This window comes from Lepidochelys olivacea (genome assembly GCF_965140295.1).
Source record: "Lepidochelys olivacea isolate rLepOli2 genome assembly, chromosome: 3".
Classification (NCBI taxonomy): Eukaryota; Metazoa; Chordata; order Testudines; family Cheloniidae; genus Lepidochelys; species Lepidochelys olivacea.
The window spans coordinates 84,438,334-84,452,546 of NC_140413.1; the positions used below are offsets into that span (position 1 = coordinate 84,438,334).

Here is a 14,213-nt window from a genome sequence, read left to right on the forward strand (position 1 = left end):
GCAGTGAACTGACTTGCTCAAGGTCACCCAGGTGGCCAGTGGCTGAGCCTGGAATAGAACCCAGGTCTCCAGAGTCCTGTGCTTTATCCAATAGGTCAGACTAACTGCTCATAATTACATTAAGTTCTAAGAAATCACCACTGTGCACATTAACAAGTGTAAAAGCAAGTTATTCATGCTTGCTAATTCAGGAATAAAGGAAGTTAAATTCTTATGCTTCTAGTGTAAGAAAGCATGGCATTCCAAGAGGCTGCATTCCGGCAAGATCATAAACACACACTGACCACAGTGAAGCAGTGCCAACTCCAGGGAATACAATGGAACTTCAGTGAACAGGAGTTTGGGTAAATTGGGATTTTACTGTCTACTGAATTACTCTTCTTACATGGAGCTAGCCAGAAGGATTAAATGCAGTGATAAAAAGCCACATAGTAGCAAGGCAATGTCCCAAACTGACAAAGCGAAGAAAGTGAACGCAAAGTAACAACATTTCTCTGTAGTGCCTAGATTAGGGGAGGGCAAACTAAGGCCCGGGGGCTGGATCCAGCCCGTCAGGGCTTTCAATCTGGCCTGCAGGATTGCCAGCTCCAGGCGCCACTCCTGGACACGTTGGCCACTTCCAGGAGCAGCACGAGGCCAGGGCAGGCAGGCAGCCTGCCTTAGCCTTGCTGTGCACCGCTGCCACCCTGGAGCCACTCGAGGTAAGCGGCGCCGGACCGGAGCCTGCACCCCTCGTGTACCCCAACCCCCTGCCGCACCCCTCGTGTACCCCAACCCCCTACCCTGAGCCCCTTCCCACACCCCTCCTGCGCCCCAACCCTTTGCCCCAGCCCTACATTCATGGCCCTGCATACAAATTTTCCCACCCAGATGCAGCCCTCAGGCCAAAAAGTTTGCCCGTCCCTGGCCTAGATATTTCTAGACATGTAATATGTCATGGATCACCATATAAGTGATTCACGTTCCCATCACTATCTAGGCACAACAAAGCAAACTGAAGACTGAGTAGAAGCAAGTTTACAGAAACTTTAAACTTAATATTGAATTTCCATGCTTGTCAGCTTTCACAAAGCCTAAAAAACCCCAAACCAAACAAAGAGTGATGTAACCAACTTCCACCATGCACAAGTTTTCAGAAATATTACAGCAAGACAGTACATTCAACAACCAAAAAACAGGGGTTGTTATTTTTTTCTTGTTCTTTTCACCTTTGGAGAAGGGCTAAAATCAATCAGCTTACCTCTCTCAGCTGCTATTTCCGATGCCTAGCCTGCCGTTTCTGGAGACAACGCTAAAATCTCTCAAATACATTGTTTTTAACCCTGACCTTGATACTATGCCTCTTCCTCTTACTTCTCACTACACACTCATCCCCTTGCTATATTTGCAGCACAACAACACCCACTAACAACTGAAGTGCTACCAACAAGTCTTACTCTAACAGCACACCATGCTGTCCTAGACAGAAAATGCAAAGGCCACAATCATGCAAACAGAAAAGGAGTACTTGTGGCACCTTAGAGACTAACCAATTTATTTGAGCATAAGCTTTCGTGAGCTACAGCTCACTTCATATCCGATGAAGTGAGCTGTAGCTCACGAAAGCTTATGCTCAAATAAATTGGTTAGTCTCTAAGGTGCCACAAGTACTCCTTTTCTATTTGCGAATACAGACTAACATGGCTGTTACTCTGAAACCAATCATGCAAATGAAAATAATCCCTGCACTTTTTCTAAAAATGAGAAAGCAAGCACTGACCCAATAACACAAACTATACATATGTAGGGAATTCCAAAAAGCAAATGTTTAAGGGTATCATTTATAAAAGCAATTTCTCCCTGTCACAGACAGAGAAACTATGAGAAGTTATACAAATCTGAAGTTGCATACCATGTTTTCACTTTTCTATCGTTTTAAATTTTACAATAGAAAATTTTGCAAATCTAAACCTCCACAATGAAGATTTAAAGACGAATTACAAAGGCTTTGCTACATTTAAAACATGCTTGTAAAATTCCAGAAAAAGCGAAAAAAGAGTAATAATATTAACAGCAGATTCCAATTTAAAGGTATAATTGGCACAGTATTTTAAATTACTTTCCCGTTACTCCAAGGGGCAGAAAAACCCTGAAAAAAACCCACAAGTACCATAACAGTTTGAAATGCATTACATTATAACCTTTATTTTAGTTCTCATTGTTTATGGTATTTGTGGTGTCATTGGTAGAGAAAACAGGAAGTCCAAAACTGAGATTTCTAAGGATCTTGAGGTAGTATAGAATCTACTGTTGTTCAAGTAAGCCCAAAATACTTTTTTAGAATAATAGTATATACTTTTTCCCTTTCTGAATTCCTACAAGAGAATTATAATTATTTTAAAAGTCACCTTTCAAACATGACCTTCAACATGAATTACCTTCTTGGAAGGTTATGCTTAACCAGCAGGGGAGAGTCAGTCTGCCTCAGCTTGCCCTCTGACTCTCCAAGCAACGTACACCCTATGTATTTCAAATTACATTTCCCCTCTCAAAGTCTAGTTTATTAAAACATCATAAACTCTTTTACTGGTCAACAAGGTTCACTAATAATCCATCCCTCAAGAACTCTGGGAGAAGGCTTCTCTGTTCTTGGGTTGTAGTCAATAGGTTCCTACCACCACCTGGCTCTCCATCAGCCTGACCCAGTCCTCACCGAGGATTGTACCACTGAAGAGCCTTCCAGCACTTTCTGAAGGTCTCCCTCTGTGAGAAAAGCAGCCCATCTTGTAGTAGGCATTGCTTTTAGGCTGCCTCACATGACCCTTTATTTTACACTGGCTACAAATACCTGTGGCCATTCCTAGGGGGTACACCTCCTCACTGGGAGCCAGGACATTACTGCACACCCAATGGAGGTCTCCCTGCCAACCAGGGATGGGGTATGTGAACCCCATCACAGCCAACAAGTTGGTCTTAGCATTCCTTGAAAGAAAAATGGTGTGTAATATATACCTGTATGTGTTCTTAGATGTTTCTTTAACTGAGCTGCATCCATGAATTTGCGATGACACTGGTTACATTCCGGCAATGAATGGCCTTGTCGCAATAATAAAAAAAGTGTCAGTGCATAAGTGATCCCCTGTATTTCTTCAGTGATCTTTGTTAAAGCACTTCCCTGTAAAATAACCACTTTAATATAATATATAAAGACAACAACGATTCATTAGTTATTTCTGTTGCTGCACATCACTAGAAATGGCAGCATTATTCTATTCCATTTCCCCAGTTAATTCAATCACTGAAGAAAGGACGCTGGTTGTTTTAACTCCTACCTCTATCACCTTCCTTTTGGAGCTTTGTGATTCCTTAGTTCCTCTCCACTTTACATGCCTATTATCCAGCCACCATCTTTCTAGAACAAAATTAGCTGGGACTCCTTTTAAAGCTATCAATACCATTCAGCCAGAGGAGTAGCAGAAAAACACAAAGCACAATATTGACAACAGACAGTGATGGTACTACTTTTACTACTCATCTCTGGTGATCAGGTGACAGCCTAACAGATCATGATGAGGGGAGGGGCAGGGGGAGGGGGAGAAAGCCAGGCAACCCGCCCGTCCTCCCCCACCAGCCTTGTTATACCTGTGTGCACTCGGTAATGACTCTTCAGTTGTCTCTTTTGGCTAAAATACTTTCCACACTGATCACACGTAAAAGCCTTCTGTCCTGTAATAAAAATTAATATCCCTAAAAATATAAATAATTCCAAAAATTAAGCTAAAACATAACTAACATTTCTGTATAACTTAGCTACCTTATAGCATAAGAGTCTAACACTTACTTTAAAAAGAAAATACTGAGCAGAAATGTTTGTTTTGAAATGTCTAATACTTAGTATAGCTAGATTATATTTGTCTTTGATAACTTACCTGTGTGTAGGCTCATATGTTCCAAAAGAGAATGTTTTGTTGTTAAAGCTTTACTACAGACAGTACAGGTATATGGTCGCTCTCCAGTATGCATCCGCTCATGAACCTGAAGAGAGTGCTTCTGGGAAAAGCCTTTACCACATTCATTGCATTTAAAAGGGCGTTCTCCTAAAAGTAAAGCGCCAAGACTGTAAATAGCAAAGAGTTATTGCTAATAAATTTCTAAGTAAATATTCTAAGTTGATAGCAAGATGCATGACAGGACATTATCACCATTAAAAAATGAATTTTCAGTAGACCAGGAGGATTAATACAGACAAAAACCTAAGCTCCCTTATAGCAATCATTAAAAATCAATCATTTTATAAGTAGCATTGGATAGGCACTGCCAATATCCAATTTAATGTTTTTCATTGGAAAAAATAATTAACTAGATAGCAATCAGTGTGCAAACTACAAAGGTTATAATCTCTGAAGATAAGAATTAAGTAAAATAGTAGAAACAAAATCTTGGTGATCCACCATATATATCAATACCATGATATAAAGCAACATTTGAATAATTACAATGCAAACCAATTGTAGCCAGTTACCATACCCTAACCCAAAAAAGGTAGTTTTTATACCTACCTGTATGACTTCTCTGATGAATAGCTAAAAAGTGATTATATTTAAACACTTTGCCACATTCTTTGCAACAAGCTTCAGAACCTGTGTGTTTTCTTTTTCTATCAGTTCTCTTTGTCAATACTTTTCCATCTTCATCACCAACAAGTTTATAATCTTTTAGCTTGATAGACCTCCGTATTCTACGTTTGCTATAACGACTCTGATTGCTCTGTATTCCTTGAGATTTAGGATCATAATTCTCATCCTTCTCAGCTGATAGATCTACAGCAGCTTCTGAACCACAAGCTGGCTCAGTTTCTTCCACTTCTTTCCTTACTGGAACTTGTTCACTGGCAACAGTTTCTTCCGCTGCAACTTTTTTCATAAAATTTTGTTTATTTCGCACTGAATTGTTCTCTCTTAGCTGCACATCTTCAACAGAAGATGTCCCAAATTTTTCCTCTTGAGCATTCTTGACTTTTCTTGGTCTTCCTCGTTTTCGCTTTGGTGGATCTCCATTTTTCTTGTCATTTGCAAAGACAACTACTGAAGCACCACTACTAGATGTGAGAGGATTATTTGGGCTATGGTTGGTCTGATAATCTGCATGTGCCCATACTAAATCATTCACTTTTAGGAGCTGTGCAGTTGCCAGTATTTGTTCCATGCTTTTTTCATTGGAATGGAGATAACCTGTGTAGATAAATTCCAGTAGTGCACCAAAAGTGTCTGCAACCATTCCCTCCAACATATAAATTGACTGGCTTATCTCTCCCTCATCTACAAACATCATTGAAAAGTACTCACTGCTGGCAGCAAGTAAAGCTTTGTGGGCTCTGAAGTGCACATCCTCTACTATTAAAGTGATATCACAAAGAAAATTCTTTTTCCTTTGTTCTGCAAAATTAGCTAGAATGGTATCTCTGTGAGCCTTGGAGTGGATAACAACAAGCTTCTCTGGAGGGTCAGCAATTGCTTCTGCCATTTTTACTGCAAACAGGAAAAGAGTTACCTACAAGAGTAAAACGGTATTATTGAAAAAAGAAACATTTTTAGAGATTTGCATTACAAAAAATAAAATATTACAGCTTACTCCATAACTAAGGAATTTCTGCAGCAAAACTGAAGCTTTTGACCTAGTTATAAAAAGTCAATCCTGACATATACTTTTTCCCTTCAAATAAAGCAAAGTTTTTAAATACTTAAGAACATCTATAAAAACGTTGTGAAATGCAAATTATTTTTGACTATTATTATTTATTTAGTACCAATGTGCCTCATGCTGTTCAGTACCCAAAATGGCTGCCCCATCTGAAACTAATGTCTTTTGGAACTTAAAAAAAGACAGTGGAAAAACTAACTTTTGTTTTCATTAGCTTTCACTTTCACAAATACCTTAGTTAGGGTTATGATGGGACTTCTATTAGAACCTAGGATGATACCGTGGCCCACTGAAATCAATAGCGAAACTCCTATGGGGAGCAGATGGATAGCTCAGTGGTTTGAGCATTGGCCTGCTAAACCCAGGGTTGTGAGTTCAATCCCTGAGGGGGCCGTTTAGGGATCTAGGGAAAAAAATGGGGGACTAGTCCTGCTTTCAGCAGGGGGTTGGACTAGATCCAGAGGTCCCTTCCAACCCTGATATTCTATGATTCAAGAAGGGCATGGTTTCACATGCTAACTTCTGAAAAATTCTCCTTCAAACCTTTCCCTGCATATTTTTAATCCAGAGGTAGCTGTGAAAGAAATAGCACTAACAAGTGGTAAAAATGCTGGAAGCTGCCAGAGCCTTGCTTATATGATGGTTCCTACCTATATAAACACAAGTTCTGCTAAGCCACTGGTAGTAATCTTTGTGATTTATGTTTTTTTGTAAAATTCTGTATTGCAAGCATAGTCTAAAAGAATGAAATTAAATGCAAAAATAATAACGCTACTTTTAGGCAACAAACAAAACAGCATGCTTAAGCACAAAGTGGTCAGGGAATGCAACAATTATGTTTTGTACAGTAACAACTGTAATTTGCCCATATATAATATATTAACGACCTGTGATATTAATAAAAATAGTTAACTTTCAAATAAGAAAAGTAAAATAAGGTTACATGTTTAAACAATTGCCAAGGAATTCAAATGTATGGTTCTCGTAACATTAACTTGCAGAAGCTGCACATGGCTTGTAGGTATTTCGGTACTGTATACATTCATAGCAACACAATCGTATCATTACTTTTCTGGCTGCAAGATCCTAACAATATTTGTTGGTTTTTCTAAAAAAACATACTCTAGGGAGGTTATATAAAACAGGAATGCACACTAATATGATCTGAGTTGCAGCCATATCGGACCCAGAATATTAGAGAGACAAGGTGGGTGATATAATATCTTCTATTGCACCAACTTCTGTTGGTGAGAGAGACATGCTTTCAAGCTACAGAGCTCTTCTTCAGGCCTGGGAAAGGTACGCAGAGTGTCACAGCTAAATTCAAGATCTAACAGCCAGTTTTAGCACAAGTAGTTAGCACATACTCTACCTGTTCAATCTTGTATTAAGCTGTGACACCCTGAAAATCTTTCCCAGACAGGAAGAAGAGCTCTAGGTAACTCGAAAGAATCTCTCTCTCACCAAGAGAAGTTGGTCCAATAAAAGATATTACCTCACCTACTTTGTCTCTCTAATATGATCAGACAAATTTTGGTCCATGTAGTATTTGCTGATGGTCTGCAGAGAGCTGGCTAATCACATGGTGCTAGTTTCTCCTCACTGACAGCTGTTAAAATGTTTTAGGACAGCTAAAAATAATAAAAACAATAAAAATATCCAGCTTTAGGATATTTTAAATATAAACAATGGTTGTAATTGTAACACAGATTTGTATAACTGCCACCTGGGAGAAGTTCCTTTCCAGGCTTGCAAATAGGAGGGGATGGTGGTCCACAAGACATTGTCTGTATAAAAATGGGTACCGAGAAAAAAGTTTGAAAACGTGAAGTACAGGATTTACCATGGCGTCAAAGAGCTAGTAGGGTCTCTAAATATCGAATAACCGGAAAGGGAGCTAGATGAGCACTAAACAGCACACTGAAGACTCAAGGATCAGAGCTCAACAGCAGGCGCAGACTAGGATAACAGACTTTTGGCATCTGTTTTTTTTTTAATTGAGGCTGAATTATTCATTTTAACTTTTACATCAAATCCCACCTAAAGAAAAAAAAAAACAAACATTCTCTGAAACAATGAACAGTTTATCAAGAGGATCTTGGCTATGAGATTGCAATTGCAGGTATTTGAGCGGGGCTCTGGGAACCAGGATTCCAGGGTTTTACTCTCAGCTTCTGGTCCTGGTTTACCCTAATCCTGAGCAAATCACACTTTTCCACACCTCAGTTCCTCATTTATAGATGGGGGGGGGGGGCATATGCCCCATAAAGCTGTTGCGAGGAGTGGTATGCACTCAGCAGCCTAAAGCTGTAAGTCTCCCCATGAGGTAAAGTGCTATGTTGGCCAACACAAGCAGGGGCTGTGGTCCCCACGTTACAGCGTGATGGGGGGCCATGCACACAGGCTGGCTCGAGTGTATGTTGTAGACCGCTAAGACTAGGGGCTATCTCAGACTCTGCGGAGAAGAGGCTCCCCCTTCAGGCTGGGGGGTGGGTGTCAGGCTGTGTGTGTGTCTGTGTGTGGGCGGGGGTGGGTCAGGCTGTGGGGAGGAGGGTCTCCCGTCGCGGCGCGGGGGAGAGAAGAAGGGGGCCGGTCAGGCTGTGGGGAGGAGGCTCGGGACACTCCTTGGCCCCGAGCGCTGCCACCTCCGTGCAGCTGCAGTGCTCCAGCGAGCCTCCTCCCGCCATGGCCCCCTTCCAAGCTGCATGGCCAGACCATCCGCCCGGCGGCCAGTGGGTTTCTAGCCCCTCAGCCCAGCGACCCACCCGGCCCGGAGCAGCCTCAGGAATCGGGGAGAGCCTCCTACCGGGGGTGAGGTAAGGCCCGCACAGACTCTCGCAGCCCGTCGGGGAGACCTGCGCCGGCCGCTACCGCAGGCCGGGGAGGCCGCCCCGGCTTGGCCCGGCGGGGCTCACTGATCAGCTGCAGCCGCAGGCAGCGTTCAGGGAGGGTGCGCGCCGGGCCGGGCCGGGCCCAGCTCTCCTCCCCCCTGGGAGGGGTACGAACCTGCGTCACGCCGTTGAGCTGCCCGCACGTCCCTCTCGGCCGTTCAGGCAGCAGCAAATCGGCCGGGGCCTCGAGAAGGCTCCAGGCGCAGCCAGCACAAGCCCCGCCTCCTTCGCAACGAACAGCAACGGCCCCTCAGCCAACGTGCCTCAGCCGCCCGGCTCCGCCCCTCGCGCGCTGGGGGAAGGCGCGGTCTTCTCTAGGAAGCGGCCCGCCCCTGTTCTGTGGCAGGGACTCGCCGGCGGTGGAGGAGGGCCTGCACGTCCGGTCAGGGGCTGTGGGAACGGAGGCGACGGCGCCGCGTCTCGCTGGGCAGTGGGGCAGGCACCTGCTGGGGGCGTCGCCTGCGTGTGTCCCGGGCCGGCTCACAACTCGGGCAAGGCGCGCGCTCCCGCCCCCACGTAGGTCAGCGTCCCACTGAGTGACGCGTTCCGGTGCGCTCGCGCGCTTCCCCCTCCTCGCGCCGCCGGGCTCTGGGAGCAGCCTTCCTCTAGCTTGGCCCAGCGTCGGTCTTCGCGCACTTGGGCACGCAGGGCCCACTGAGGCAGCCCGGGCCGCGGGTCTCTGCCAGGCAGCCTACATCAATCCTCACCTTGTAACCGTCTCGCTTGTTTCAGAAGAGCAGCCCTGTTAGTCTGTATGCGCAAGAAGAAAAGGAGGCCTTCTGATGAAGTGAGCTGTAGCTCACCAGAGCTTAGGCTCAAATAAATTGGTTAGTCTCTAAGGTGCCACAAATCCTCCTTTTCTTTTTGTGGATACAGACTAACACGGCTGCTACTCTGAAACCTGTTAAGGTGCCACAAGTACTCCTTTCCTTTCTGCGTCTCACTTGTGTCACCGCTTCCTAACTGCGGCCAGTGCAACACGGCGGACCTCAGCCGCCTTCTGCCAGAGAAAGGGTTGCTCATTCTCTGCACCCGCTCACCGCCCTGCCAGTCTAGTCCCAGAGTTTAGAAAGCTCTTGCTTTATTTAAAACATATTTTTTAAAAATCAGCAAATGTAGAAAGAAAATGCTTGAAAGACCCCGGCTAAGAAGCGGGCTGGGCTTTGAGAACTAACTTTTTAAAAGTCCTTCCAAACAGAATGATAAGGGCCCGAGAGCGGATGGATTCTGACTTTTTTTTCTGAGATAAAGTTCTTTGAGAATTTTTTAAATATTTTAGGTTTCAGAGTAGCAGCCGTGTTAGTCTGTATTCGCAAAAAGAAAAGGAGGACTTGTGGCACCTTAGAGACTAACCAATTTATTAGAGCATAAGCTTTAATAAATAAATATTTAAATAAATAAATATTTTAGTTTTACATTCACACCCTCCTTAAACTGTATTGTAAATGTGGCTGTAGAAACATAAAGAACTGGGTAGAAGCAATAAAAGGAACAGGAAATAACTACTGTAGTCAGATGTCATGTCACTTGTAGATACTTGTTTCCAAGAGTGTTCTGCTTGGGTATGTTTAAAACACTGGTATCTTAAAACTCCTTGATTTTTGTTTATGAGGAGACCATTTTCCTCAAAGGTTTTTTAAACATCCTGTGTTTCCCTAAATGATTGGTTACATTGTTAATAATCACAAATAGATACAGAAGTGGTAAGTATAAAATCTAGCACAAATTAATCAATTTAGTCATGTCTAACTGCCTCTTTCTGTACAACGGTGTGAAAGTAAGTTTAAGATTGTTCCATTACATCTAATAAAAGAATGCATTTATTGTACTGATAATGCTGACATACTGAGAGACAGAAAAATGATTATGTGAAAAACTAAATTGAACAATTCAGTGAAGTTTTCAGAATATTTAATAATTTTCTTTCAGTGCTGATCAAAATATTCCCTACTTTTCAAGATAATAAACATTTCTAAAATATATTGTATATGATATATTAAACTAAACACGTTTTTACAATAAACTACATCAAATCTATGCCAGGAATCATAACTAAATTCTACCTATCAGAGTCTTATCTATTTATAAAAGTATAACATTCTTTGTTAACACAATTACTTTTATGGCTAAACATTTATGACCAGTTGAAGTACAAAATAAGTAAATTCACCAAACTAGTCAGAATTCAGTAGTTCAATGAAAATGCCCAATTATTTCATTGTTGCACATTTCAAACTAACCAGAGGTTGGATCCACATCTTTTAAGAGACAAAAACATCCGTAATTTGTGATCAAAGTCAATAGGTCTATTTTGAGGTTCTTTGTATTTACGGGTCATTTTGGTACCCAAGTAGGGGATGAGGTCACAGTGATCTATGAACTGCTCCAGTTTCCTCTTGTACTTCTTTCGTACATATTCTGAGCTCCTGGGGTTGTAAGCTGCAAGAAATCAAATATATTAAAATATACCATGTTACATTTTTTTTTAAATTTATAATGCAATCATCATGATAGATGGAGTCATATTACAAAGTAAAGACATAAAGATCAAACCCACACCTTTACTAGGGAACTCTGAGTTAGACCATACCTATTATTTCTGCCCACCAGAAGATTGCTTCCAAAGCCACAGAAACACTTAGATGTGATTTTGAAACAAAACCCAAACAATAGAATCAAAACTGGTAGACAAACTAGATGTCATTTCAGTGTGGGCATGTGTTAGACATAAACTCTGCTTCTGGTTTTCCTATTTGGAAATCACCAGCATGGGTGGATTGTTTCAGACGTTCTGAAAAGAAATGATCAGATACCAAACTTCTATTCTGGAGCGCAGCATCTCCCGCAATCTGTGACTGATGTGTACTAAGCACAACAGTGAAATAGTAAAACAGGAACAAAGAAGGAAAGAGATAGTGTAGGTAAAAGGGAGACAAGAAATCCAAACTGCTTGAGAAAAAAGATCTAGAAGAATTTACAATGGGACCAACACATAAAGCACCTTCCCACAAAGGGTGTATTTAAAAGGACAGGAGAGGCACTTAATGTTTAAAGCGTTGTTCAAGGATCAAGTGGCTACTCTATATATTTCCTCTGTAGTAGTCAAGGCTCTGTCTAGAAAACTGCTACAGAGTGTGTGGAATGAAGTTTAATCCCTGGAACTGTTTAACAGATGCTACAAAGGTATTAACAATTCAGCACTTCATTCGCATGGCCAGGGAGAATCTGGAGGCCTATACACTTTAGGAGAAAATAAATGAACCTTGAGGCTGATTCTGTGAATTAATCTGTATGTCTGAGATCAATTTTCATGTCTCTTTATATGTCCAGATGGTGCCCTAAATTCTCCTTAGATTGGTAATGGTTTGAACATAAAGATAGTACGATTTCATGAGAAGTGTGGAAAATATAATGTATTGATTAGAAAGCATGTGGGGATTAGGAAAACCACTTTGTTCTTGTAGAATATATGATATGGTTCTTTCATTGACAGCACGGCGGGCTCTGAAACCTTTCTTGTTGAATTAATAGTCACAAGGAAACAGGTCTTGGTAGAAAGATAAATATTAGAACATGTCATAGAAAAAATAGTTACAAACAGGTTCATTAATTATTGTTCTTAGAAATATGTTGCACAGGTCCTTCCTCTCTTGATGTTTGTGCACCCAGCTGTCAGAAACTTTTTCCCCTCCGTGGTACTGGTTGGGCAGCTTTAATTCCCCCAGCTGGCATATGCTGCTGTGTGCAGGTATAACAGGCAGAGCCCCCCCTGTTCCTTCTTGCCATAACTCCAATGTAGAGGTGTAGAAGGGCAAGTTGGGGAATAGATATGTTCAGCACATTTTGAAGAACAACAGTTATGGAACAGGATAGTACTGTTTTTAATTCTTCAAGTGATTGCACGTGTGCATTCCACTCTTGGTGACTCACAAACCATAGAACAGGAGGTAGGATTGGATTCTATTTCAATAAAGATTGGAGAACAACTCATCCCACTCTAGCATCGTCTGTGGTGTCTTGACCCACAGCATAGTGGGATGCAAATGTGGACCAAGCACCAGATTGCCACTTTACAAATGTCTGCAACTGGAACTTGTGCCAGAAAGGCCACTGAGTTTGATTGTGACCTCGTCAAATGAGCTGTAATTCTGATGGGCGGAGTGACATTAGCCAATTCATAGCTTATGTGTATACAGGATGAAATCCAGGAAGAAATTCTTTGAGTGGAGACCTATTGACCTCTTACTCTGTCAGCCACTGCTATGAACAACTGGGAAGATTTACAAAAGTGTCTAGTTCTATCTAGGTAAAATGCCAAGGTTATTTTGATGTCCAAGGTATGCTAATGCTCTTCCTCCTGGTTTGTATTCTGCTTGGGGCAGAGAATAAGCATATAAATTGGCTGGTTGACGTGGAAAGAGGAAACCATCTTTGGGAGGAACTTCAGTTGAGGGTGCAGGCAAATACAGTCCTTAAAAGATTATATATGGAGATCCTGACATTAATGACCATAACTCCTTTACTCTTCTAGCTGAAGTAATGATCACCAGAAAAGCCACTTTCATTGACAGAAGCAGCACACAGCAGGTAGCCAACTATTCAAGTGGGGGACCCATAAGTCTTGACAGTAAGTAGGGTTAGATTCTACGGGGAACAGCATACTGCACTTGAGGGTATAATTTGACTAAGCCCTTTAAAACGTTATGAACATGTCACTGGAGAAACAGCAATTGTTCACCGTAGGATGGAATGCTGAAATTGCAGCCAGATGTACCTTGATGGAACTAACCACCAAACCTTGGTATTTAGGTATAATGAGTAGTCCAGAATAAATTGAACTGAATAACTGGATGATAACACCCCATATTGATGAGACCAGCTGGACAAATGCCTCTATTTAATCACTCTTGTAGAAGGCTTTCTACTATGTAGCATGATCTCTTGAATGCCTGTTGAGCAAGCCTGCTCCCTAGTGTCTAGCCTTGGAGCATCCTTGCAGTTAAGTGAAAGGATTGTAGGCGTGGCTGAAGAAGGCAACCATGATCCTTGGAGATTAGGTCCAAGTCCAATCTAAGTTAAACTGGAGGTTTCACTGACAGCTCCAGGAGAGTGGAGAACCATTGCTGATGGGCCCATGCTGGGGCTATAAGTATGACTCTGGCCTGGTCCTGTCTTATTTTTAGCAATACCCGTGAATGAATTGGATTGGTAGAAAAGCGTAGAGGAGTGTGCCTGACCACATCAGTAAAAAGGCTTCTGTCATAGAACCCAGGCTGTGGCCCCATAGGGAGCAGAACTGCTGACATTTTCTGTTAGATTTTTTCACAAATAGGTCTACTGGGGGAAAACCCAACTGCTGGAAAATGTGTGTGGCCACATCTGAGCGAAGAAACCTCTTGTGGTGACTTGTCAACGATCTGCTCAGGTGGTTTGCTAGGTCGTTCTGTACACCTGGCAGGTAAGATGCCTTCTAGATCTACTGAGTTAGCAATACAAAGCTCCCAGAGTAGGGTTGCTCCTTGACAAAGTGAAGAAGAGTGGGCTCCCCACGGCTTGTTGAGGTAAAACATTGCTGCCATGTTGTCTGTGAGGACTAACAGCCTGCTTCCCCTGATCTGCAATAGAAATACTTGCCATGCCAGA

General features: G+C 42.3%; 2 protein-coding genes and 1 long non-coding RNA gene across 9 annotated transcripts in view; 1 reads left to right on the forward strand and 2 right to left on the reverse strand.

Moving 5' to 3' along the window:
* Positions 1-9,803, reverse strand: part of ZBTB24 (zinc finger and BTB domain containing 24) — a 35,600-nt gene extending 25,797 nt beyond the window's left edge. Inside the window, exons 1-6 of one of the 3 annotated variants that reach the window (XM_084624326.1) lie at positions 8,686-9,803; positions 7,523-7,719; positions 4,539-5,529; positions 3,909-4,076; positions 3,622-3,705; positions 2,992-3,075 (exon numbers count right to left, since the gene is read on the reverse strand). In XM_084624326.1, the coding sequence (XP_084480452.1) occupies positions 2,992-3,075; positions 3,622-3,705; positions 3,909-4,076; positions 4,539-5,529; positions 7,523-7,525 (1,330 nt within the window). In that variant the 5' untranslated portion in view covers positions 7,526-7,719; positions 8,686-9,803. The other 2 variants (XM_084624327.1, XM_084624328.1) reach the window with 2 other exon arrangements.
* The window catches only part of LOC311518479, a 52,862-nt gene continuing 46,730 nt past the window's right edge, over positions 8,082-14,213 (forward strand). Inside the window, exon 1 of the long non-coding RNA XR_014710994.1 lies at positions 8,082-8,495. This is a non-coding gene — a long non-coding RNA (uncharacterized lncRNA). The remainder of the gene's footprint in view (positions 8,496-14,213) is intronic.
* The window catches only part of AK9 (adenylate kinase 9), a 245,383-nt gene continuing 241,820 nt past the window's right edge, over positions 10,651-14,213 (reverse strand). For 4 of the 5 annotated variants that reach the window (XM_084624319.1, XM_084624320.1, XM_084624317.1 and 1 more), the window contains one exon: positions 10,651-11,009. In XM_084624319.1, the coding sequence (XP_084480445.1) occupies positions 10,801-11,009 (209 nt within the window). In that variant the 3' untranslated portion in view covers positions 10,651-10,800. The remainder of the gene's footprint in view (positions 11,010-14,213) is intronic. The other variant, XM_084624321.1, reaches the window with a different exon arrangement.